General features: G+C 43.2%; 1 protein-coding gene across 1 annotated transcript in view; it reads left to right on the top strand.

Moving 5' to 3' along the window:
• The window catches only part of Arhgef26 (Rho guanine nucleotide exchange factor 26), a 108,429-nt gene that overhangs the window by 74,787 nt on the left and 6,436 nt on the right, over positions 1-27,206 (top strand). The window contains exons 9-11 of the mRNA XM_052180422.1: positions 58-147; positions 3,680-3,834; positions 19,364-19,573. Coding sequence (XP_052036382.1) covers positions 58-147; positions 3,680-3,834; positions 19,364-19,573 — 455 coding nt within the window. The remainder of the gene's footprint in view (positions 1-57; positions 148-3,679; positions 3,835-19,363; positions 19,574-27,206) is intronic.

Raw genomic sequence — 27,206 nt, 5'->3', positions numbered from 1 at the left:
AAATAATAGTGAGGCTGCTCTTCAGATCTCTTACCTCTCCCCATGCTGTGTTCCCAGTTGGTCCGACTGTGCAATGAAGGAGCACGGAAGATGGAACGGACAGAGATGATGTACACGATTAATTCCCAGCTGGAATTTAAAATCAAGGTAGCTTTCTGTCTGTGTTTATTATATTACTGCTGCTTGAATCTTATCTAAACAGAGGAAGTTGAGGCTATTGAAGTAAACTGGAACTAGCTTTTCAATGAAGGACTATTAAATTGGGAAGAAAAGCTGACAGAGGACTCCCCAGATGCCTAAGGGAGTCTCCAGGTTTCTCTCCAGTCCACAGAGGTCTGGTCTTCGCCAGGAAACCAACAAGGAATTAAAGTACTTGAAGGTGATAAGTGGTCAAGTACTTGAAGGTGACAATTCTCAAGTGCTGTCGGTCCTGCCAAATAATATTCCCTGGGTTGGAACAGGGTGTTATAAAGCAAGTAAGAATACCACTTTGTTTCTACAGAAACGATAGCTACCGGTCCATTTCTTCCAAGCGTGTTTTCTCATAACTCTTTTTGGGTCCATGCTGCCTGTTGCTGCTTGTCTGATACTGCTCATGAGCAGATGTCAGGATGAACAGATAAGCAGAAAGTGACAGACAGTTGCAGACTTGAGTCCACGCCCACTCTTTGTTGGAGTTCTTGATGAATAAGCTTATGATTGTGATTCTATTTTATCCTATAACATAAATTTCATTAGGCAATTAAAATGGCCATATGTTTTTCTCAGCAGCACTTTATAACTTTACACAGTAGTTTCCTAGTGATTAACATGTAAGGGAATTCTGCAGAAGTCATGTTCTCTGCCATAGAATAGATTTTGGGAAGTGCTGATGGGACAGCCACACTCTTTTATTATATAGATGAAGAAAACAAGACTAAAGAGACTGTCAGCAGAGTCACTCAACTAAAGATGGTAAAGATCAGGATAAGTGTGAAACCAATCTGAAGGCCCCAAGCATCCTGACTGAAGGGTAGTGTAAATTCTATTATAATATCCTGACTGTAATAATCTAAGTGCAGATTTACTTTCATAAATAGATTATTGACTAATGTAGACCACTTAGAAATGCCATTTAACACAACTTACAGCCTTACAACTCTTGGTGGATAGTAACAAAACCATTTGTATTCAGTTCATTTGAAAGAAGAAAAAGTAGGATTTCAAAGAGCTTGAGTGAGTCACCTAAGAATTACGCACACAATCAGGAGTGCTTGGTAGAGGGAACATCCATGGCCTCGGAGCATACAAGAAATATAGAAGCCCCAAAAGGAAAACAATGCTTGCTTCATTCTGTGAAGATTTGCTAACTTTTGCCCATGAAGTAGTGGCAGCCCCGTTCATACCTGTTCATCCAGCATCCACACCATACGTCATGTGTGAAATCAGAGTGACAGGGAAAAAAGAGGTATCAGACACTGGAACTAACAAGTTGGACAGCTGCTGCCAGATGGGGAGGGGAAAGTCATTATTCGCATTCAGGTAGGAAACAACCCAGAAGAAAGAAAAGACAGTCTCTTGATGAAGTTATAGAAATGGCACTTTTTCAGGCGGCTGGTAGAAAGGTCCATCTGAGTCCTGGAACTTACTGTCAGATTTACAAAGTGTGTAACCCAGCAATTCTGCTTCTGATAGTTTATTCTGGACTGGTGAATGTAAAGATCACACAGTTATTGATATAGTATTTGTTTTAGTAGAGGGTAAGAAACAATTCTGATATCTATCATGTTACATCAATAGAGTACGTGAAGCAGAATAAAACCATCTGACTTTTGGGGATCACAAAAGGGGTGATTGGGGTTTGAGGTAGCAATGCAAATTGTATATCAATAAATGAAAAAAAAGTTTAAAAAATTTTTTTGCCAAAGAAATTTCTGGAAAGGCACAAAAAGATCTCCCATTACCTGTAGTGGTCAGTGGGTGGGAACTGGGTGGGGGAGAAAGAGTGGGAAGGGGAAGTTTTTCACACAGTATGTTTTTATTGTCAAAGGAAGCAAAAATATTCTGAAAACTGCTCTCAGCTTTGAGTGAATAAATGAAAATTAATGTTTCCTAGTAGAAGTCAAAGAAGTCAATCTACTTTAAAACAACAAAGCAGTGGCAGACTCTTTACCGAGCTCCTAAACAAGGAGTTGTCAGAGGATGGCATGCATTTTAGAACTCCATCATAACTGTCCGTGGTTTGGATCCAGGGCTGCAGCTTAAAGGCCAGACAGCCTTGTGCTGCCAGCACCTGCAGCTCCCGGGGACCCATCCTGACACATGTTTTTGTAGGGATTCCTAAGTGCACTGGTCAGAGTTATCATAAGCAATCCTTGCTCTGTTGACCTTACGGGGAGGGCCCTGCTCTTCCTGTTAGATAATTGTATGATTTTTAAGGGCCTTCCTTAAAAACCAGTTTGCAAAGCTTGAGTTTCGGCATAATCTTTCTTCTTCCTTGCTGAATCTGTGTGCAGCTGATGAACAGCCTTCTTATAAAAAGCCCATTATAAAGTTGGAAAACTATGAAATCCTCTTGTTACTTCTTCATTTCCTCCACAATATCCTCAATTTCCTTTAGCTATTTTTAATCATTCTTCATGTGACAGAATGACATCTGCTGTACCGTATTACTGTGCCTAGGAACTTTTGCTTATTTTGTGGATATATGTTTTTAAATTAACTTTTTGGTACCATGTATTTCTAGTAACTTTATTTTCTTTTAAAAAAGGAAAGAAATCTAAAGGGTAGAAATTAGTCTGTGGTTTTGAGAGTTTTCCATTTGGCTTATACAAAGCTGAATAAAGAAAAGGCAATATGTAGTTCCTTTGATGCAGACTTTTTGGGAGATGACGAGGGATCCTGAGGAGGACTCCATTTTCATGACCAGACAGTGGCATGAGGCTTTCAAGGATGCATTTACACAGTGCAAATGGTATAAACTTTAAAAAAAAAAAAAAAAAAAAAAAAAAAAAAAACAGGTGTTCTTGAGAATATGACTCAGTAGATTTCTGTATATTTCTTTGTTTGTTTTTTTTATTTTTTTGTTCATTTTGGCTTTGGTTCTTGAAAAGTCCTTTTGTAGTTCATAAAGTGAATACAGATATTTTTAGACTTGTCTCGTGATAACTATGGGTATCTATGAGTTCCCATGTTTATATTCTACTTTGAGATACTTATAACAACTGATAGATATTTTTTTCACCAAGTTTTTCAATTTTAAGTTACTGCAGGATGCTTTTATAGTTCAGCGTTAATAGTAAAGTCAGAATTTTGTGGCCCAGTAACATTTTCTTGCAGTTTTGGTTTAGTATGGGTAAGCTAATATGTAACTTTGAGATACTTATAATAACTGATAGATATTTTTTCACCAAATTTTTCAATTTTAAGTTACTCCAGGATTTTTTTCTAGTTCAGAGTTAATAGTAAAGTCAGAATTTTGTGACCCAGTAACATTTTCTTGCGGTTTCGGTTTTGTATGGGTAAGCTAATATGTTTTTGATGTTCAAAAATAAGTGTTATTTTCTCTTGGAGAATATGCCATCTCCAGGTGCGTTTTGCCACTATTTTCCTGTCAAATAATGATGCACCTCATGAGATTATAATCTCTTATTATTGGTCTTCCCTTGGAGGCAGGTACTGAGTTTCTCTCTCTTTACAGCCTTTCCCCCTGGTCTCCTCTTCCCGGTGGTTGGTGAAGAGAGGGGAGTTGACAGCCTATGTGGAAGACACAGTGCTCTTCTCCAAGAGGATGTCCAAACAGCAGGTCTACTTCTTCCTGTTCAATGATGTGCTTATCATCACGAAGAAGAAGAGGTGAGCGGAAGCCCAGTGTAGCGTGTTAGGGTATCATCCTTCTAAAGTGTGGGAAGTACAGGTATAATTCCTAAGTACTGAATCAAAGTCACATTTGACCTTCACTGTCTCTAAACACAAGCATTGTTAGGTCTTCACGATGAGCCTCCTGCTCCCGCGTAACCTTGAATGAACTTTTGCAGTCTAAGCTAGTAAGTACTCTGAGCATAGGATGCATTCATATCCCTCTGTTATCCCTTTGCTCTTCTTCCATGCCTGGGGAGGCTACATTCTATTCCAATAGCATTTTCCAAACTTCTTCTGTCATAGATCTCTTACAAAAATGAAAATAAATTGTTAAGGACATGCTATGGGCAACACCAGTATGACGTTTGATTAATTTAAGAAATGTTCCTAATGGTTATGCAAGTAGTGTGCCTGTGAATGGCTAGGTGTGGAGCATACTTCCTCCTTGGGGAGATGGAGTATCTCAGTTGGTTGGAAAGTGTTTTTCTCTTTCTGCCTTTGTGCTCTGCATTCATATTCTTCTTGAGATGACCAAGAGGAAGTCCATACAAGCTTTATCCTTACAGTTTTTATCTCAGGACAGACACAAGCACACAGGTTAGCTAGCCAATGATTTACTTTGATCCCCAAGGACTACCTATCCAGGGGATGGCACTGCTCCCTGTATTTAAAATTGGCATGGTATTAAGTTTTATTTTGTCATTCAACTCAAAGGATAAGTTAAAACTTTAGGTTCACCGGGATGTTCACTGGTAACTTGATGAAAGTTATCCTCTTTAGACATAGTTCTCAAACCAGGCTAGTGCAGCTTTTATTGGTGAACTTTCACAGTTCACCAATACAGATGCACAATTAAGGCATATGTTATCTTACTTAGCAGCTGATTTTGCTCTGCACAGGTGGCTTTGCCATCACATTTCAGGTTGATCCCTCTCTGCCAAATTAATGTGGCATTGTAATGGTGACAACCAAAAGAGCAAGACTATATATATATTCCCAGTAGGGAGGACAACCTGAGAACCTAAGGAACTTTTGTCAAAACTGGTGTTTTCTTGCCCTGTCCACGGGGTCACCATCTGTCTAAAGTCCTCTCCACTGAGGAAATATCATTAGAGACTCTGCCTGTTCGTGATGTCAGTCTGTGGGAAAGAGGCTTGGTAAACAGGCCGGGTTTGAAATGTACAATATGTGCTGCTGTATTTACACAGTAGCTTCAAGGAGGCAATTGCAGATGCTTTGGATGCCAGAGGCAGCAGCACAGGAGATACCACCGCTTGGAGTCAGGCAATAATCCAGACGTGGCTACAAGGGAGAGATAAGGGATCGCTATCCGTGCCAGCCACCCACAGGCTGATTGGAATTACAAGGTCTAGGCAAGGAGTTTAGCTGCTCAGTCTCCAGTAGCTTTCAGCATGTGGTTCTTCTGCACGCACTTAGCCGGTGCTTACAGAGCAGGTCTTGGTGGTTAGCCTATGGGCTACCTTCAAAGGCAGGGATGGTGTTTTGTTTTGTTTTGTTTTATTATTATTGTTATTGATGTTTTACTTTTACTTTTTTAAATTACAAAAAACTGTAAAGATTTTTTAAAATCAGGTCTGGGTTGCTTTTTAGCCACTTTATTAATAGTTTATCTTACCAAATTTCAAAGAGACACGTCTGATTGGACTGCTTTTGACGAGAAGTTGAATTCTTTGTTTTGAGAAGCTATAACAACCTGGGTCTCACTAGATCCCCCACCTCGGCAGTGTTGACCTGGGACCAGTGCTTCTTTGGTGTGGGGTGGTCCTGTGGTGGAGTGTTAAACAGTAACCTGTGCTGTCTCTCCACTGTGTGCTAATAGCATTTCCTCCCACTATGATAACAAAACCATCTCTTGGTGTTGCCTAAAGTCTCCCCAGATAAGAGCCACTTCGGAACAACACCAGACCTTAAACCTTTGCTTTCCGGCTTGGCACAGCAGGAATAGTAATATTGTATTATAAACATGGAAAATGTGGTGGTTTGAATAGGTTTTGCCCCATAGGCTCATGTTTTTGAATGTTTGGTTTATAGGGAGTGGCATTGTTAGGAAGTGGGATCTTATCAGAGGAAGTATCACTTCTAGGGTTGGGCTTTGAGATCTCTATGCTCAGGCTCCACCCATGGTGGAATCAGAGCCTCCTGCTGGCTGCCTTTGGATCAAGATCTAGAACTGTTGGTTCCTTCAGCACCTAGTCTTCCTGTAGGATGTCCTGCTTCCCACTGTGATGATAATGGACTGGACCTGTGACATTGTAAGGCAGTCCCAAGTAAATGTTTGCCTTTATAAGAGTTGCCTTGGGTCATGATGTCTCTTCACAGCTATAAAACCCTAAGACAATAAGTTACCAGATAGTAGATCAATATATACTAACATATAATAACTGTTAATGTTCCCATAATAACACAATGTGCTCCTGACTATACCCACATGTACAGCCTCATGGAATTAGGTACAATTGGTCCTATTTTTTGAAATGCTTAAACTGAATCTAAGACCTTAATTGGCTAAAACTCTCAGAGTTTCCGAGGCAGTTTACTATCTTATGTGTATTTAATGCCTTGCATGGGCCCAATCGTTTCCCTTAATTCTGACTCTGAGAGCAGATGTTCTGACCCTGAGCATGTCCAGTAGTTGCTGTCTCACAGCACTACAACGTGAGTGGCTTAGGAGCCCAGAAGGCCCGCCCACACACCTTTCACCTTCTGGTGACTCTAAGTATGTTTTCCAGTCAGCCTGCGTTTCCATATGGCCTGCTTCTCTGCTGTGCCTCTGTCAGTCTGAGTCCTCACCTCGAATCATTTAGTTACTGGAGGCAGAGTCTGCTTCAGTCCAGTATGACTTGACCTCATCTGCAAAGGCTTTTTTTTTTTCTCTAAATAAGGCTGTGTTCAAAGTGCCAACTGTCAGAACTGCAGCAAGGTTCTTTGCCGGACACTGCCCAACCCACCACACTCCCTGACCCCTTAGCATCCCTCGAGTAAACACAGTTGAACAGGAAGTGATATCCTAAGGTAGATCTGGGCCACATGCTTCTTTTACATGAATTCACTCCATTTTTGAAAACATCGTTTTCAGAATGTTGTCATGATCATGTGACTTGAGTTTCTTGGTGGTTTCACAGGTTACTGCCATTTCTAAATCTTCTCCATCAGATCACTCCTACTCCCCTCCCCACTGTCCTCCATGTGGGCCTCTTTACTGCCTCCTAGAATCCAGGCTCTGGGCATGTTTTCTCTCTGCTTTGGCTTCCCCTCACTTCAGACCTTCTCTAGGCAACATTCTAATCGTTGAGGTTTACATTCATCACCACACTACTGGGAGTTTTATTCACTTCTCTAAGACAGTCTATTTTCTGTCTCCCTGTGATCTGATAAAAACTGGGCACTTTTCTTGCTATAACATTTAATGTCAACTACTAGCCTGTGTCTCATACTGACCTTTCTGTCTTCAGTGGGTAGGCAGGCACTTAGCTTTAAGAATGCCATATAACAATGTAGACTAATTTTAATCAGCAACATGGTCACTCTGTCCGGAATACAGACATGCCTTTAATCCCAAGAGACAGAGGTAAGCAGATCTCTCTGAGTTCAAGGCCAGCCTGGTACAGAGCAAGTTCCAGGACAGAAAAGCTTATGCCCAGATGTGGTGGTACAAGCCTTTAATCCCAGCACTCAGGTGTGAGTTGAGAGGTAGTACAGGAGGGCTGAGTTCATGGCACTTGAGTTAGAAACCAGTTCATCAGTTCAGTTCAATTCAGTCAGTCAAGTTCAGTGGGTGCCAGGGCAGTAGAGTTCAGTTCCTTCAGGAGGTCAGGAGATCATGCATTTCAGTGCAGGTCAGCAGAGGATGTAGAAGATAAGAAGGAACCAGAAGACTAGAATAGAATGCTTGAGTTAGTTTGAGGCCAAGCAGAGCAAAATGTCAGAAGGTGAGAGAATCAGTTTCAATCAGTCGGTGTGGAGAAAAGTTTGAGCCAAAATGGCTGAGTTGAGCCAGCCAGCCACAGTTCACAGGAGCTAGAAAGGGTGAACTTATTCAGCAACAAACCTCAGAGATGACAATTCCTTCTGTGGAAAAAAAAGTTACTTTTACATAGCAAGTATTTTGAGGCTGTACCAGTTAGACTGATGATGTCTTAGTTTTCTATTGCTGTGACAAGACTCCATGACTTTGAGTGTTCCTGCTCAGATGAAAATGTATCCTGGGACAGAAGTGCCCCCAAGCCACACATCTTTGTGAGGAACCCTCCTCAGCTAAGGCACTGCAGCTCCCAGGGGAGGATATCCCCAGCTGAGCTCAGGAGCCCAGGGGCCTCAGCCCTGCTCTCTCCACTTCTTCACTTCTTTGCTTCTTGGCTTCTGATGAGAGCATCATTATCAGGCAGCAAATCTCATAGAAAACATTTATTGGGAGGATGTAGGGCGTGGAGGGATGACTCCATGGGTGGCAGGCAGCCTCTGCTCCTGAGAGAGAATAGCAACAACAAATTAAACAAAGGGCGGGGCTTATATAGCATTTCTTAGGGGGCAGAGCTTTTCAGAGCAGAGATTTACAGAGTGAGGATGGGTGGGATTTAATGTCCAGAGCTTGTGGAGCTCAGGGTTCAGGGACTGGTGGGGTTTTGTGCTCAGGGATAGGAGGGATTTTGTGGGAAGCTCAGGGATTGGTGGGGTTTTTTAAACTCCTTTTTCCCTGCATCAGATCAAGAGTTAGGACAGGAAGACCTTCCCAGTTGCAAGTGGGTGTTGGTTGAAGCACCATAGGTGTGGAGCTACTAGCGCAGGCTGAGGAGGAGGTGCCCTGACCGTGGCACCTCATGATGGCTACAGGCTGAGGTGGGACAGGAGGTGCCACCATTTTGACCGCGTCTTTGATAGCTCCCTTGGTGGTATATTACCATGGCTGGGGCGGGAAGGAAGCACTGCCACTTTGACAGCTCCTGCGGTATTCCACTCAGTGACCACAGAAACTCTTAGGAAAGAAAGCATTTAATTGGTAATTGGGGCTTGTTTACAGTTTCGGAGGCTTAGTATATTGTCACAGCAAGGAGCATGGCAGCAGGCAGGCAGACTTGGTGCAGGAGAAGGACCTGAGAGTTCCAAGGTTGCAGGGCTTCTGAAATCCCAAAGCCCACCCACAGTGACACACTTCCTCCAGCAAGGCCATACCTCCTAATGCTAACAAATAGTGCCACTCCAGAGGAGCCTATGGGGACCATTTTCACCCCAATACCACAGGTGGATGAACGGAAGCCCCACTGCATGCGTGCACCATTCATTCTGTCTCATGTTTGGAGCATCTTGGAATCTGGTCTGGTCTGGCCTTGCCCTCCGTAGTGTATACAGATGTCTTCTGTCTTTCTCATGGCAGAGTTGGTGGTCCTTGGGAGTGTGTTGATAGTGCAGTGACCCAGATTATTTCTCCTGGGGGTCCATCTGAGGATATTTGGGTTGAATCACAGCCATGGTATCTTAGGTAGTAGAGATGTGGCTGACTTAGATTTTTATCTAAGATCTTAGATGTGGCTGATGTAGATTTTTCTTTTTGTGCATCTCTGTGAGCCTTTCCTTGTGCGTTCTTGTCATTCAGTTTTGCTTTGGCTCAGACTTTCAGGAGGGACATTTATATTTATGTCTTTCTTTTCTTGGTTTAGGGTACTATCTTCATATATAATAAACTTTCACTCTCCTATTTTTTCTATCCTTCCTTTCAACATACATCTCAGGCTAGCCTCGCACTCACCCTGTAGTCAAGTGCTCCTGTAGCCATAGTGCTCCTGTAGTCAAGTGCTCCTGTAGCCATGGTGTTCCTGTAGTCAAGTGCTCCTGTAGCCATGGTGCTCTGAAAGCCATGGTGTTCCTATAGCCAGGTGCTCCTATAGCCATGGTCCTCTTGTAGTCAAGTGCTCCTGTAGCCATGGTGCTCCTGTAGTCAAGTGCTCCCGTAGCCATGGGGCTCCTGTAGTCAAGTGTTCTTGTAGTCATGGTACTCCTGTAACCAAGTGCTTCCGTAAGCCATGGTGCTCCTATAAACCATGGTGTTCCTGAAGCCATGGTGCTCCTATTGTCAAGTGTTCCTGGAGCCATGGTGCTCCTAAAGCCATGGTGCTCCTATAGTCAGGTGTTCCTGTAAACCATGGTGTTCCTGTACCTATGGTGCTCCTATTACCATGGCGCTCCTGTAGCCATGGCTCTGAAAGCCATGGTGCTTCTGTAGCCATGGTGCTTCTGTAGCCATGGTGCTTCTAAAGCTATGGTGCTCCTGTATAAACCATGGTGCTCCTGTAGCCATGGTGCTTCTGTAGCCATAGTGCTCCTGTAGCCATGGTGCTCCTGGTCCTCCTGTCCCCACCTTCAGCATGTTAGGGTTATTGGTGTGGACTACCGTGTTTTATATGGCTCTGGGGATAAAACTCAGGACATTGTGCATGGTAGTAGGCCCTCTATCAACACAGCTACAGCTTTACTTCGTAAACAACCACTGAGATTACTTAGACTTGATAAAAACAAATCTGAACCTTTTAGTAATGCAGCTTCTGACATTTTCTGGAATATCTCCCTATACTTCTGTAAGTGCCACATAGCTTCAATTTATAAGCCTTGAGATTATTTGTGAAACTACTCTACGGAGACATTTTTTACTTGACTTTTATATTTATTATAGTATTGACTCTTTAGGCCACCAGTCAATGTGTCTCATATAAAATGGCTTAGGCAGTAAAAATACTGAACTGTCACCTGCTCTCACAGAGAAACAAACTGAGCTTGGGAAATCTATTCTTCACTGGTGCCTGTTCTTTAAGCCTCAGTCTTAGACACATAACTCAGCTCTGGGACAAGCCCTTAGCGTGCAGAAAATGGAGTCTCTATAGTGGAACCATCAGGTCGCCATCCCGAGGTCAGGTTCTTACACTAGAACTCAGTTCTTACCAGGTTTGAATGCCCAGTGACGTCAGGCAATGTAGGATCCTTGGAAATGACCTGGCCTGGTTCCCTCCTGTCATAAGTTTTTCCATGGTAATGTTCTTTCCTAGTATAGAAAACTGGAAATACCTGATGTAAGTTGTCTTTCTCTGAAGAATAAATATCTTGGGAAATCAACCTTAAAGATTTCTGACTCAAGTCAGTTTTGCTCCATGGTACATTAAGCATGATGAACATCATAGCATTTGCTTCTAAATTTCAGATATTGAGATGGGAGACAAATGATAGAATGGTTTTCACCCTTGTTTTATTTCTCCTCACTGCCCTCCCTTATTCCTTATTACATTGATAACACAAAGTATTTTCTTCCGTGCCTCTGAGAAGAAATGACACTGCTGCTCCCTGTTCAAAGCACCACTGCTGAGCCGCACCTGGGGAATGAGGTACATTCAGTTCCAGACCACATGACCTTGTGCAGGGCACTTTCAGCATCTCAACATCTCAGTGTTCCTATCTGTAACGTGGAAGTAGTGATGTCATCTTTACCATGGAGTATGTGCAAATGCTACTAGATAGTGCACTCAGAGGTTTAGCACCTGCAGTAATCCCTACAAAGTAACTAATACCATCAATATTAATTTCATTGATGGGTGAAAGAAAAAGACTCTAAAAAGTCTTGCCACAAATCAAACTATTACCCCTGTGCTATTTCATTGTTTAAAAAGTAGTCAAGTCTTCTTACCATGTTTCCCATCTGAAAGCTGTGGCTTTCATCTGAAAACAGGACCAGGGCTGATTATATGGCTTTTATTTTGGAGTGCCTGTCTCTCCCTGTCATGCACCACAGTCATCAAGGGAGAGCTAGCAACAAGCTCATTCTTCACAGACTGATTTTGGGGGGGTGGGAGGATTTTTCTAGCCCCATCCTTTCCTGTGGACCTGGGAGGGCTCACCTTGTAGTCAACCTCCATTTCCAAGAACGCAGCCCTTGGTAGATGAAAAAGAAGGGGTGAAGCTTTGGTGCTGTGCTTGTAAAGATGTTTCCATAGTTACTCTAGAAGGTATGACATAGCAATTATCTTCATAGTGTGCCAGTTATTATAGGTAATGCAGAGAATATTTAAAAATATGATATGAGAAGGTTATGGGCAAATATACAGTTTTGTGTGACAGATATAACTTATCCTCAGCTTTTGACATTTTTGCAGATTCCTAGAACCAGCCCCCTCATGATAGGAAAGTACTGCAGTTTTCATTTTCATTGTTGTAAATCAATGGTGCTTATCCTTAACTTGAGTGTGGAGGTGGTTCCTGCAGTCTGGAGTGTCTTAGTTAGGGTTTCCATCAGTACGAAGAGACACCATGAACAAGGCAACTTTTACAAAGGCAAACATTTAATTGAGGCTAGCTTACAGGTTCAGAGAATCAGTCCATTATCATCATGGTAGGAAATATGGCAGCATCCAGGCAGGCCTGGTGCTGGGGAAACTGAGAGTGCTATATCTTGTTCTGAAGGCAAACAGGAGAAGACTGGCTTCTAGACAGCTAGGAAAAGGATCTCAAAGCCTACCCCCAAAGTGACACTCTTTCACCAACAAGGCCACACCTCCTAATACTGCCACTCCCTGGGTCAAGCATATTAAAAACACATGGAGTAACCTTATTACCGATGCAAGAGGCTGTTCTCTAATCATGCTGTGTCCTGGTCACTGCAGGTAGAAAGCTCTAGAAAGGTGCTTATAGCCTCTTGAAATGCTTGTCTCCTTCTGCTCCAGTATGAAAGGCATTGCTGGTGTTGGGCTGTGGACTCTGGCTGTCCTGCAGTCTCAGACTGTCCTGCACTCTCTGCCTCTATTTTTTGTGTGTGTGTGTGTGTGTGTGTGTGTCAGTTAATCACAGCAGATGCTTCTTCTACCTCACTTCTAATCTTTGTTTTTCTCTGGACAATAGATAGGAAGTGTGTGGCAAGTTTGTTATTCTTGAGAGCTATTTTGAGGAACTGAAGCAGTAAGGTTATTTGAAATTAGTTTCAATATAAATATTGCTCCTTCTGTGCTAGTCAGAGCTCTTGGCAAATCATGAATTCCCACTATTAGTGTTTAATTTGAATCCTGCTTAGTCCACTTGTTCGTTTGCAGGGCATATGTAACTATTGGGCCTTTATAAAACTGTCAGGCAATTTAAATGGGTAGCACTCTATTAGGAAAACAAATAGCTACCATTTGGTATAACCCAGGAGTGATTACAAAGGCTATATACACAACGAGCAGATAATATACGTATTTATCTCACTTACTCCCTACAACAAGCTGGTGCTTTGGTGCTGTCACTGTCATTGTACAAATGAGAGCCAGCACGGAGAGTATTGGAACCTTGCTCAGGTCCACATGGCAGGTGTGTAGCAGGCTGAGTCTCAGCAGGCCTTTGGGTCAGATCTGTAACCTTACCTGAATCTACGACTTCTGAAAATTCCATGAAACTTACTTGTTAGGATTGTCTTAAGCTAAGCTTTACACGTGAAATCAATCTCAATCAGGTAAATCAGGTTTTTTTTTCTTCTTCTTTTTAATTCCTTAACGTGAAGTAAATTCCAGCATTGTTCAATGTTCTCTGTCTCAGCAATGCTTGACTTGAGTATTTTAATGCCAGTGAAGCACAAAAAGCAAGTGTAGGGATTTTGAAACGATGCTGTTGAATGAGCAAGGGGAACAAGTTGAAATCCGCAGAGGCAGGTCTCCTGTGCACACCCTGAAGGAAAACACAATGAACTTTTATTTCTTGCAATCCTCTGTGTTCCCGGCCTCAGCACTTCTGGAAGAGTCACGGACCCGTGACATCCCTGTGATAAAAAACACAAGTGGCTGTATGGGAATGGTTCTGAAGAAGGAATCCTGGGAAATGTCATGGACGGCATTAAAGGGGGAGATAGCATTTCAGGGTGCCACAGGTGCACAACACAGCTGACTTCTGTGCCGACATCCAGGAGAATAATGGCCAATCCCCGGCATTGGATTTCCTGGGATGCTGGGCCATAGTGACCTTGGGGAAGTATTTCATTTCCTGTTCTGTGAGTGCTGGTCTGAGGATTCCCAGGCGACTGCTGGCTTGGGAGACATTTGTCTTTTGCCCTGGTTTTTGTCTGTTTGTTTTTTTTAGGACAGAGGTCGTGTGAATGTTATAAACAAAACCTATGGAAAAGGCATACTGAATAGATTAGAAAACTTATTCTACTACCTTGAAGATGCATGCTGGGAGTCATTGTGTTGTTTTGGAAAAAAATCTCTATAATACACTTCTCTCTTAATTTAACTTTCTATGAAAGGAAGATCTGAAAGTGTGGTGTAGGTTTCCATCAGTTGTGCTTGGTCCATGTAAGAGAGTTCTTACACAAGGGTGAAATGTCGACACATGGTCTCCTGGTGCAGAAAACAATAGGGAAGCTGTCCTTTGCTTATGGGACAGGAAATAAAGGGCTCCATAATTATGTGCCTAATAAAGGGGGTGCCCAGGATAATACGCATCGCTCTGATGCTGACTCAGCATGTGCGAGGCCCTGAGATCCAGTCCCAGCGTCACAGTAAAGCAAAAAGGAACTGTTCACAGTCAGCCTCATGTCACATTACCTCAGTGGTGGGGAGCATCTGCATCCATTCACAACTGCGTGAGCTTCTTCACCCAGAAAATAACTGTGATACGTGTGTAGCACAATTTCCTCTTCTCAACCGAGAGCTGCTTATATTGTTTAAGATAATTATGTAAAGGAGGAGAGTCTGGACAGAAGTTCCTAGGAGTTCATTTGGGTTTCAGTGGGGGAGACTCATCGAGGTTTTTAAGGCATCAAGAAGTCCTTGATGCCTTAGTCCACCTCTGTGGACTCCTTGATGCCTTAAGTCCACCTCTGTGGACTCCACTGGGTCCCTGCACCTGATGGGAAGCGCCTTGCACAGAGCGGGGAGCCCTGCAGCTGCGACAGTAGCACAATGGAAGGAAGTCTCCATGTAAACTCCTCCGTGCAAAGAAAGGTGGTTTTTCCATTTGCTTTTATTTTTCCTGAGCAATTCAACTTCCTAATTACATGATCCAAATTGTTTCAGAAATTGTGTCAACCATATGTTTGTTAAATGATGGAGACAAACATGGGAAGTCTGATTAGGGCCAGCTTCCCTGAGGAGAAGAGTTGTTTCTTTCCCACTCCATTTAGCCTTCCAGGACCTGAGTTGGCTGAGGGGGAAAGCCTGGTGTAGAGGTGCCTGGAGGTGGGCTCCCTGCTCCTTCTCCAGCACTGTAGCCAGTGGTCCATCCAAACTGGGGCGAGGGGGGGGGGGAGCTAGGGCGTTTCAGGTGCTGGCTGACAGAATGAGTTTTATGTAGTCATTGACAGATTCAGAGTCAGGGGAATAATGGCTATCATTCTGAACCCCTGGGGGACCAAATATCTATGTGTGAGTGTACTGGTTGGTTTGTGTGTCAACTTGACACAAGCTGGAGTTATCACAGAGAAAGGAGCCTTCCTTGAGGAAATGCCTCCATGAGATCCAGCTGTAAGGCATTGTCTCAATTAGCGATGCCGGGTGAGAGGGCCCAGCCCATCGTGGGTGGTGCCATCTCTGGGCTGGTAGTCCTGGGTTCTATAAGAGAGCAGGCTGAGCAAGCCAGGGGAAGCAAGCCAATAAGTAATATCGCTCCATGGCCTCTGCATCAGCTCCTGCTTCCTGACCTGCTTGAGTTCCAGTCCTGACTTCCTTTGGTGATGAACAGCAGTGTGGGAGTGTAAGCTGAATAAACCCTTTCCTCCCCAACTTGCTTCTTGGTCATGATGTTTGTGCAAGAATAGAAATCCTGATGAAGACAGTGAATGTGTGAGAGAACATACCAGAAAAATTCTCTTAAGAGTGAGCCAGCCACTTGTCGGCTTTTGTTTCAGTGAGTTTTAAGTTAGTGGACCAGGATAAATAACCAATTTATTTACTTATTTACTAGTGTTAAATGATAAAGGTGTTTTTTTTTTAATATAAAACCCACTTTTAAAAAGTAGTAAAGTGTTAGGCCCTATATAAGTATATAATGCAAAAATGTACTACCTAGATAACAGCGATTTTTTTTTTTTTGGATGAATGAGAGCAATCACTAAAAAGACAGGAAACATCTGTCTTGGTAATGGCTGTGGATCTAGATATCTAAACTAAGCTAAGGTCTCCATTCATACAGTTTGGACAAATACCAAAAGGTGAGGTTCTCTAGCTATGAATAGGAAGATCACAGTTTTACCATTCTAAGTGGAGGTGGAAAGGGCTGAAGGGTCTAAACCGGGTCAAGCAACTACCACAGCTTGTAGTCAGTGGCATTGTACTTGTTGCTTAAAGGAACATTTAATGCACAATTTAAAAAGGTATCTGCGTCTGGCTTTAGTGATTTCTAAAACATATTCAAAGCATTGATGAAATAAAATTTCCTCGTTTTTTTTTTTTTAATTTAGATAAATCCTGGATTTTTAGGTAAATCCTAGAATTATAGATATAAATTCTAAAACTGAAGCAGAGGAAAGACCAACCATCATAACTTATGTTTGTCTCCTGGGAACTTAGTCCTTAAGCTCTCTCAGGGACAAACTAACAAGCAAGGCTTCCTCATGCTGAAGTCGAATAAGTGGGCTGGTCATGGCTGAGGGCAGCCATGTCCATGTTCTTCTGACTTTTGTTTCTTTGGAAGGAGCCTTGATCCCACCCAGTGCAATTAATTATTCTTCAGAGCCTCCCTAAACTATCCCACTCATAAAATACCAATGTCTTCAATTTCCCTGTCCAGAGAATGATTTTTTGATAGGAACGAGGTGTCATGCCACTGAGCGATGGGGCTGCAGCTTTCGATTGCAGCCAAAGAGTGAGATAGGAAGAAAAGAGAATAGCAAGGAACCTCTGTTTTCTTCATAGTTTTGGCTGCTGATATTGAGATACTGCTTTTGCTCTCATTATTTTTTTTTGTCTTGATCTCCCCCGCTCTTGTGTTCTTGTGTGTGTGTGTGTGTGTGTGTGTGTATGTGTGTGTGAGTGAGTGTGTGCGTGTGTGTGAGTGAGTGTGAGTGTGTATGTATGTGTGTGATAGTGGTGTTAGTGGTAGGGTGTGTGCACAGGCATATCCTGAATCCTGGGCTGTTAAATTTATGTCTAAGATGTCCTGGCATTATAAACATTTTCTGCCCTGCTAACAATTGACTTCTTTGTTTCTAGTAAACAAGATCTTTTAAAGATACAACCCTGCTTGATTGTAAGGTGCTCAGTCCTGCTTTCTTCTTTTGAGTATAATGTGTGTTTTGATACGTCTCATTTAGATGTGAAAACAATTTATAAACTTGGGTGTGGCAGCCTCAGGGCAGATTTGGAGATCTTCTTGCCATGGGAACTTACAGTGAATACAGACATGATCCTAACAATGGATTTGGTCAGAAAGTATATTTAGTTTTTAGAGACAGGAGCTGTATGTGCTGTTTCTGGGTGGACAATTTATCACCCTAAACTTCAACGAAACCAAAAAACTATAAACTTCTCCAAGGACAGTCACAAGGCAGAATATTTACTGCTGAATAAAGAAAGCACCCGAACTTTTGAACAAAATGTTTTGTTCTAAAAACCCGGACTATATTTGGACGCAGGGAGTTTTCTTCCAGCTCTTCTAAGTTTAAATACTTTTATTTGCTATTAAATGAGATAATGTCATTGTTCCTAGAGTACACTAGAATTTATCGTAGGAATGTCTGTTTACCATAGTTCAGTTGAGGTTTATCTATAACGACGGAAGAGAGCAGAAAGAGAGAGATATAGCTAGATTTGGAGTTTGTCAGGCAAGTCGAGCCAAAAATGATAAAACTTGGTGTAAGACTGATTTTAGCTAGCTATGAGGAATCCAAGATGGGTAATTTGATATGTACAGGTGAGGGGACGTGTGGAATCCATCAACAGGGCAAAGGTCACAGAGTCATTGAGTAGGAGCTGGTGGGTTAATTAAGTTTGGGGGATGAGGATTTGAGTGTGTGAGCTGGTGGAGCACGGTGTGTGTGTCTAGACTGCTGTCGTGATGAAGGAAAGGCAACATTTGATGGTAATGATAAGAGTGGGGAGAAGGCTGAGGTAGCATACCTGTGGCCACTAGAGAAGTCAGAGCCCCGGGACCACAGCAAGAGAAGGGGCTGCTCATGGAATGTAAAGGAGAAAGTAATAATTAACCCAGGGGAGAGCTTCATAGCTTTATTGCCACTGTTCTGTAGCAGTTCTAATCAGTGAAACGTGTTCGCATCCTGATAATTGGTGTGATAAGCCTGGGAGTCCCAATGGAGGCCTGGAAGACTGAAGTCTCTAGAAGCTCGTACTTGGGACAGAGACCAACAGTGTGAGCTCCAGAGTCTAGGCCTTTGTAAGGTGATCGTTTTGTAGACGTGAGCAGAGCCATTGGGGGATACGGCATCTCTAGAGAGAACCAAGATTCTGTTAGAGGAAGCTTATTTGATTATAAGGTAGAGGGAAGGTTCCCATAAGAGGCTGAGGCTTAAGACTTTCCTGAATTCCCTAAGGAACGGCACTCCCAGAAGGGTACATTGGGAAGTGCTGAAGAGCCAGTTGTCCTGAGGGATTAGTTGTCCTCACACTGTGGAATAGAATCCTAACTGGGATAAGCAAGGATGGGGACATAGCAGGATACAGCCTTGTGGCTTCTGAAGTACAAGGCTGAATCGGGGAGGATGGACTGGGTACTTTGCCAGAGCAAGCAGGCCTCCTTGGGAGAGCTGTTAAAGTTTGATTTCTGTGATTAGACTTCTGGGGTTCTACTTGTGTCCTCCATTGTCGTCATTTGTGGGTAGGGGTGAAACCTGAGAGCGTGGGCAGGCTTTTATATCATCTTCATTTTGTGATGGAGATGTGTGAAAGCAGGCAGGTGCACCAATTGTCAGGATGTGTGCAACCATCACTGATTATACTAGTTACAGAACAGTGGCAAATAAAGCCTATAAAGATCTTCATTGGCTTAATTAGTCAACTTTCATCTTTCAACTATCTGACCTTGGTTTCCTGTTCCTAAAATGGCAGTGTGAGTCTCAGGGTGCTGCCCGCTAGACACTGGGATCTTCGGTAGAGACTTCTAATAGCTTTGTACTCAAGAAGTGCCCACTGTGAAGTGTTTGGGGCTCCTTAGAAGGCTGGTGTTAGAGCTTCTTTGGAGCGAGTTAGCATTTTAAACTTTGGATTTCTTGGGGTCATTAGAGACTTAGGCTGTATTTTTTATCCTTTTACCCACCTTTCATTTGTGTTGATTTTTAAGACTGTGTAAGAAATGACCCGTGTTTTCAAAACAATATTGCTCTTTTATCTGAGATGTACTTTACTGTTCTATATGCATAATGTCGGTGCTTCTTTCAATGGGTCGTCAGTAGATAAAATCCAGATTCCAATTCATGTTATCAAATAGGCCATTCTCCCCTCCCTCTGGATGTCCTGCCCACTTCTCCAGAAATGTGACTTGAAATCTGACAGTGTCGCAGTCATAGCCACTGAGTAATTAACCTGTTTATTCTCCACCTTTCTTTTAGCGAAGAAAGCTACAATGTCAATGACTACTCCTTAAGGGACCAGCTGTTGGTGGCATCTTGTGACAATGAAGAGCTTAATTCCTCTCCAGGGAAGAACACTCCCACCATGCTTTACTCCAGACAGAGCTCTGCCACTCACCTCTTTACCCTGACAGTCCTCAGCAACCATGCCAATGAGAAGGTGGACATGCTGCTCGGGGCTGAGACCCAGTAAGTATGCAGACGGGAGAAGGTGCAGGGCACCTGACCCCTGACCTCCCCACCCCCACCCCGGGCTTCACCCAGCTGCTCCTGCTCTCTACAAACAGTGGCTCCGGTTTGGTTTTGTTGCTGTGTACCTACTGTGTGCTAAGCGTAGCATTCAGGTGCTTTCAGCAGATATGATCTCCTCAGAACCTCTTGGGGAATGTCATGCTCTTTGGATCTGTAAATCTTGATGGATGGGGTGATTTTATATGAGCAGTTTTTATTGACAAATGCATTTTATTTAAACACTGGCATTTTCATGAACAAAAACGTGAGGATGAAGCCTTTTTTAAATTCATTCCTTCAGGTTCATTTGGAATGTTTTGTAATTCCTTCAAGTTCATTTGGAATGTTCTGTAGTGTTCCAGCAATCTGTCCTTGGCTTTCTATAGCTCTTGAGAGGCTGCTTCTCCTGCCAGAAGCTAGGACACGGCCACTTAACATTTCACATGAACACATTGCCTGCAGTTGCTACAGTTTGCAGTCTTGAAAAACGGCTCATGCATTTAGGCAAAATGATTAAATAGCAGTTAGAGTCCAAACAAACTTTGCCTTGTTGAGTATTGGATTTGAAGTAATTTCTGAATCACCTGCCTTCAGTCAGACAGAGCACAGGGACTCTCAGAAACACACGCAGCTTAGGAAAGCATGTCAGGGATACTTCTTCCCTAGCAGGAGGCAAGTAAGGCAAATCTGAGTACAAGACCTACAGAGTGAGGTATTTCTGAAGGCAGGACAGGGATTCTACTTATGCCTATGGATTTCACCAGCGCTAAATGAGCTCACACTAGAAGAGGGATTAGGGCCTGGTTTACATGTCCACTTCGATAATTTGGTTCCCTTTGACATTGCTGACCAAATTCTTTGGAAACAAGAAGTCTCTTGGACATTGTTATGGGCAGGAGCTGTGCTGGATCAGGAAATAGAGCAATGGAGGAACAGGAGTTCCCTGGGTCTGTGTCCTCTCAGGTTCCTGTATGTTCCCTACCCTTGTTTGCCAGCATTTTCATGTAGAGTGACTACAAAGGATCAGCCGATAGTCGTGAATAACAACCCCAACTATAGGGAAGTCTTTATATAAATGTATATTCTTACAGAATAGGTCTTTTTTCACAGTTCTTTGCCTGGAGCAGTATAAATGGCCCCTAGAGTTCCTAGCATTTCCCCAGGTCTGGGGCTTTGAAAAGGAAGGTGTCCTGTTGTTGTATGTCTAGAAACCAGCATGGGACACAACCAGGGCCAGGCTTGGGGAAAGCATCCCTTCAACTCTAGAAGTCCTTGAGTATCAGAGTCAGAACTAGATTTTTCTTTGTGTGTATGGCAACCTCTTTTTTTTTTTTTTTTTAAGATTTTTTAAAAGATTTATTTATTTATTATATGTAAGTGCACTGTAGCTGTCTTCAGACACACCAGAAGAGGGCGTCAGATCTCATGGATGGTTGTGAGCCACCATGTGCTTGCTGGGATTTGAACTCAGGACCTTCAGAAGCGCAGTCAGTGATCTTAAACCCTGAGCCATCTCTCCAGCCCTATGGCAACCTCCTTTAAAAATGGAATTAATATGCTGGATTTTGTGCAACTTTAAGAAAATCTTAAACTCCTTAGGGATTAGTACTTGTCTAGACATTCCAGAAAATTCATAGAAGTTGGAAACTCTGGTGGTGGTGGCACATGCCTTTAATCTCAGCACTTGGGAGGCAGAGGCAGGCAGATTTCTGAGTTCGAGGCCAGCCTGGTCTACAGAGTGAGTTCCAGGACAGCCAGGACTACACAGAGAAACCCTGTCTCGGAAAAAACAAAACAAAAAACAAAACAACAACAACAAAAAGAAGAAACTCCTTCTTTATAGTTAGAAAAGGAGAGAGTGCTGCTTATGCCTTTGAGTTCCTCCTCTGTCCACAGTTTGTTCTTCATTCTGGCCTCACTCTGTATTGACAGAGCCTTTTCTGACTGCCTCTAACATTTATGAAATCTCTATTACTTGCTTCTTTGATATTCTAAGTCAGTGTCCTGCTCTGTTATATAAAGGCTGGATCCTTTCCCAGGACTGTAGAGTCTGTCCTACCCCCCTGCCTTTCATTTGTCTTAAACTGAGTAGACATACATTTTCTAAACCAGACATGTTCTCAGAATCTTTAGTTATGTCACCCATAAACCCATGAGTATGACTCATATTTGTAGTTCTTTCATTAATAGCGAGAGAACATTCCAGAAGAGTTGGGGGGGGGGAGCAGAAGTCTCTGGAAACAGAAGGAGGGGCTGTCATTCTTCTCTTCCCTCTTCTGCCCTCAATTACGGCTGAGAAGTTAATAAATAGACTGGGCTGGAGAGGTTACTCAGTGGTTAGAACACTTGCTCTAACAGCAGTGGCTGAGGGCCTGGTTCACCGTCCAGCACCTACATGGTGGCTGACAATTAACTATCTGCTACTCCGAGTCCAGGGAACCTAGAGTGCCCTCTTCTGGGGTCTCTGGATCCCAGGCATTTTTGCAGTGCATTCATACACATGGGCAAAGCGTTTACACACTTAATGTAAAAATAATAATTCTTAAATAAATGGACAGATGCTGGCAAGGTACAAAACAGTATTGGTAGAGAAAAAGGACAGCAAAATGCGCTTTCCTTAAACAGATACACTCCCTCTCGCAGACAAGTGGTTGGTTAAATGTCTAACAAATTATTGCATGGATGAATATACGCCTGCAGTTTAGTTCTGAGTTCCTGTCTTTCTGTTTTTGTTTTGTTTTAAACTTAAGTCTGGAAACATAAAAGCTGAACAAACTAATAACGCATTGTGATCTCTTTAAATCAACTTAAGGTATGTTTACCCCACAACCAGTTATCATTTCTCTACGGTGTGGGCTATCTAGTTTTGAACAATCAGTCTAGTCAGTGTAAGGTGTGTTCTTTGCATCTAAGATTTGTGAAATATACAGATGTTTGGATTTTAATATGTGCTTCTGTGTACAGGTTTGTGCATGTATGTACACATGTAGGCTTACATGCGTGTGCAACACACAAAAGCAAGAAGAGAGCTTCATTGTCCTTTTCCATCACCTCCTTTCTGTCTTTCTGACTCAGGTTCTTCTTGAACTGCCGCTTAGTTCGAGAAGAAGTTTAGGCCCCTGCTTCTACACGCTATTGGAGCTGGAGTAATCGTATTTGCCAACTTGTTACAAGGGCACCGTGATCCAGCTAGGATCCCCTGTTCGCAGAACAGTTACTCTGACCACCAAGTCATCTCTCCAAGCCCCCACGTTTATGGTTTTTCTCTTTCCTCCCCTCCCCTCCCCTCCCCTCCCCCTCCCCTCCCCTCCCCTCCCCTCCCCTCCCCTCCCCTCTGTTTGTTTTGAGACAGTTTTTCTCTGCACCCCTGTCTATCCTGGAACTCACTCTGTAGGTCTGGTACTCAGATTTGCCTTCCTTGCCTCCTGCTTGGGTTAAAGTCATGAGCCACCACTGCCTGGCGTTTCCTCCTTTTTATGTGTTATTTGATTGATATACTCCATTAACAATTAAGTTAGGAAAATGAAGTTTGATCTACGTTCCTGGATTTAAATGTACAGCAGTATGTTTCATCTTTCCTTAATTTTCCTTCTACTCTCTCCTTCTTGAGTTTATCTTTTGAACCACATGGACAGAATTTTAAACATTCTTTCTCACCTTGCACTGTGGACTGCTAATCTTGGATTTGTTCATGTTTCCCCCCCCCTTTCTATATAGCACATTCCCAAAACATATTTTTAGACTGATAAAAAAAAGAGAATAATTAGTTTTTCTATATCCAAGGCAAGGTAGAGTAATAGCCATATTTAGGGAAATGTTGCTCTTTGTTAATCTCTGTCACCCTTTTAAAATGTATAAAATTAGTAAACTTTGTTTGACAATCCATATGTATACATCCTGCATTCTGAGTACTCTCTGCCCTCTCAGGCCCCTTTCTTTGCTTCCATCTCTTCACCACAAACACACACATGGTTTTCCTACATCCATGTGTTTTTGTTTGCCTTTCTAACCCACCGTATTTAGTAAGGGCTGCATGAGTGACCATGGGCATGGAATATCCAATGGATCCTGACAGGTTGACCAGTAGCTCTCACCCAGAACCCATCAGTGGCCAATAGTTCAGCAGAGATGGACAGTGCCTCCTTAGCCTCCTTTCCATCCATGACTGTTGACAGATTTAGCTTTGTGCCAGCCCAGTGAAGGCAACTCAGTGGCTCTGAGTACAGGATTGCAATGGCCACACCATGCCTTGAAGATGCATTCTGTAGCTCTTAACTTCCCCATCATCTGTCTCGTCTTTCCATCACTTTCTCCTTCAGTATTTTCTGAGTCTTAAAGGGGTGGTATACATGTCCCATGTAGGGCTATCCACTCAACCATCCCTTACTATAGCAGCCAACCTTCTCTGAATTGACATATATGTACTATGAAGAGAAGCCTCTCTGATTAAGGCTAAAAGTACCCATTTGTCTATGGGTATAAACATGTTTAGACAACAGTCTGACTTGTGTCAATTTAGCTAAACCTCCTATGGGGCTTTGGTTAAGCTCACATGAATTTTCTCTTGTGGAGCAAGTCCTAAATCCAACCCGAGAACATTGGTTACCACTCTAATGGTTTGACTATTATTTCAGCAGTGAGTACATCTTGCCTGGTGCGTTAGTTCATAGGGTTCACAGTTGTTGCCCATTCTCTCCCAGCAGCCACAGAGCACTGCTTAGCATTATGAAAGCTAGCCAGCAGGGAAGCAGCTTTCGGCTTTGTTCTGCCCATATTTCCCTATATTTTGCCACCATGATACATTGTCGGTTTGTGTTTCTGCCTCAGTGCTGGGGTGTCAGAAATGCAGCTCAGATAAGGTAGAATGCAGTGTAAGATAGGGGTCCCAGTCTGTTCTTCCAGACAAGAGTTCTGGGATGGATGCTGTGGTTCTTAAACTCCTGTGTACCCGGATGATGCTGTGAACCTCAAGATATTGGGAATAGGTTCACCACCCACACTGAGCCCAGGTTGGGAAGGAATTTGACTTAGTTCCAAATGAGTGCCAAAAGTATGAAGAGAGGCCTTCTCTGGGATCTAGGCTCTTTAAGACAAAGGATCCCACCCAAGGTAGCCCCCCACCCCCACCACAATTCTTGATGAAGGAGATTGTCCTTTCTTGTCCAAACTGTCTTATTCATAGGGGATGAGGATGCATACATCTTACTCAGGGTGAACCAGAGATTAAATACCTTTTGCAGGATGGGATGCCCAGGAAAGGAAGCTCACTGACAAAATATTCTAACCCTATCTAGATGCCTCATTAGCAAGGAGAACTCTTAGGTTTTTATGCTACATGACTGGTTGTCAGTGTCCTCTCAGTGGCATGGCATGCTCATATCCAGGACAGGTCGTCTGGCCAGGAACTGGTTCTAATGCCTACCATTCTCAATTATGAGACTTACTGGTTTCTCCTGGTTTTCAACTTTTGTTCGGTAAGCTCCCTGCTGACCATTTTGTAGGATGGACATGTAGGTCATGTACATGGTGTTCTGTGTTTACCTGTCACAGACCTTAAGTCACGGTACTGCTAACCAGACAATAGTCTGAAAAAGCCAGAGAGAACAAGGGAAGAATGTTTTACTGATACCTCCTTTCCCTCTAGGCCTTTGAAGAAGAATGGGGGAGATGGAGAGTCCCCTTTGTCTGCCTTCATTAAAATGAGGCGCAGACAGCTGCAGTTCCCACAGGCAAGGCGCTGCAGCAAGTGACACCCTGGGCTTCTTGCATTTGCAGGGGAATTTGGACGCCCTTTTGGGTCCAGTGTATGCAGGGATGAGATATCTACTATGTGATCAGCGAGGGGACAGGCTCGCTCCAGCCATACCTGTAACTGTAGGATAGACAGAGCCATCATCATCAGAGTCCGAGGTCCTTTCCTGCATTTCTTTTGCAGAGAAGCATGGAGCCTAATGAATGTGACTGTGCTGCCAGCCACCCAGGGGGAGCTGGGCCTCGGACAAAGAGGCATTGTTGACAGGGAGCTTCGCCCTCTTCCTGCTTCAGTTAATGACTTAATTACAACAGGAAGTATAAGGATGGGATGGAATTGTAAATGGGATCTCAGAGCCAGTCATAGTCTTTCTTCCCTTAGGAACATCACAATATAAAGTAGGCAGTCTATATGGGAAAATGTAGTTCAGGCTGCAATTTTTCTTTTCTTTTTTCTTTTCTCTCTCTCTCTCTTTTTTTTTTTTCCCATTTTGAATCTAGATTCTAGGTCCGAAGATGATCTTTCACAGTCGAGGGGTGCTGTTCCCTTTCTTCCAAGTTAAATTGTAGCCACCTTTCAGAAAAGTACCTTTCATAAACAAACAAGATATTTTAAAGGAGAAATGGGCAGTGTGTTGTTTTAAAGATTTCTAGTTATTTTTATTTTATGTGCATTGGTGTTTTTTCCTACATGTATGTTTGTGTGAGGTTCCAGATCCCTTGATACTGGAGTATCAAGGAGGTGTGAGCTGCTATCTGGGTCCTGGGGATTGAACCTGCATCCTCTGGAAGAGCAGCCAGTGCTCTTAACCACTGAGCCATCTCTTTGGCCCGCAAAGGCAGAACATTTTAAACTGCACACAACACTGCCACATGCCCTTCTTGAGTGGGGGACCAAAATAAAGAAGCCTCCATTCAATCCCCTGAGCCCTGGATAGGTGACACTAAAGTGAGCACTGATATTTCATGTGCAGCATATTAGCGTCACCGGTTATTATTCACAGTACCAGCCCCAACTTTCCGGGGGTGAGGAATGACAGAACTACAAGTCTGATTAATGCCTCTCATTTTCTCAATGACCACTTCTATTCTAAACATGTTGGAAAGGTAACAACCCTTAATACTTATTTTTGCAATGACGAGGTTCGCTAGGAGGCTCGAGCTAGCTGAGGTGAGCCTCAGCATCCTGAGTGCTGGGATCTCCTGCATTGCTGAGGCTGCAGTGTATGCTGACATTGTAGAGCTTCCCCTTTAATATTTATCCAGCTTTTAGCAGATGCAGTGAGGAATTGGATTTCTGTGTCTGTAACCTTTTGGCAATCAAGTTTCAACCCGCCATGCTTACTACTCAGGTAAAGGATAGAGAGAAGGGGCTCAGCTGTAACTCCCTGTGACACTCCCACGGCATCGAATACTGCCACGCATACGAAGCCGGGTGCTTGTGAAAGGCCGCTAGTCTCTTACCCACTCGGTCTTTTCTCCTCCATGGTTAAATGCGCCTTAAGCAGCACCTTTCCTAGCCCATGGCACGCCTTGGGGCGTGAACGTGTTTTTTCCTGCTTGTCTACCTGATCTTATGGAGGGCTACGAACAGCTAAGAACCCCTGGGTAGTGCAGAGCCCGTGCACTCAGTGAAGGTTGGTTTGCAGGAAGGATTAGTTGTATCTTGGAATTTGATACCTCACAGCTATCAGGGCCAAGGGACAGAGCTGAACCGAAAGTGTGGCAGGATGCAAATGCCTCTTGTTTCTTAAGGTAACTGGGGACAGTAGAGGGGAGCGAGCCATGGACTTTAATAATGGCTTTCCTGTCTTTAGGCTTCTGTCTTGAGCAAGTGCTC

The sequence above is a fragment of the Apodemus sylvaticus genome, chromosome 4 (assembly GCF_947179515.1).
Source record: "Apodemus sylvaticus chromosome 4, mApoSyl1.1, whole genome shotgun sequence".
NCBI lineage: Eukaryota > Metazoa > Chordata > Mammalia > Rodentia > Muridae > Apodemus > Apodemus sylvaticus.
This window is presented reverse-complemented; position numbering and strand designations above follow the sequence as displayed.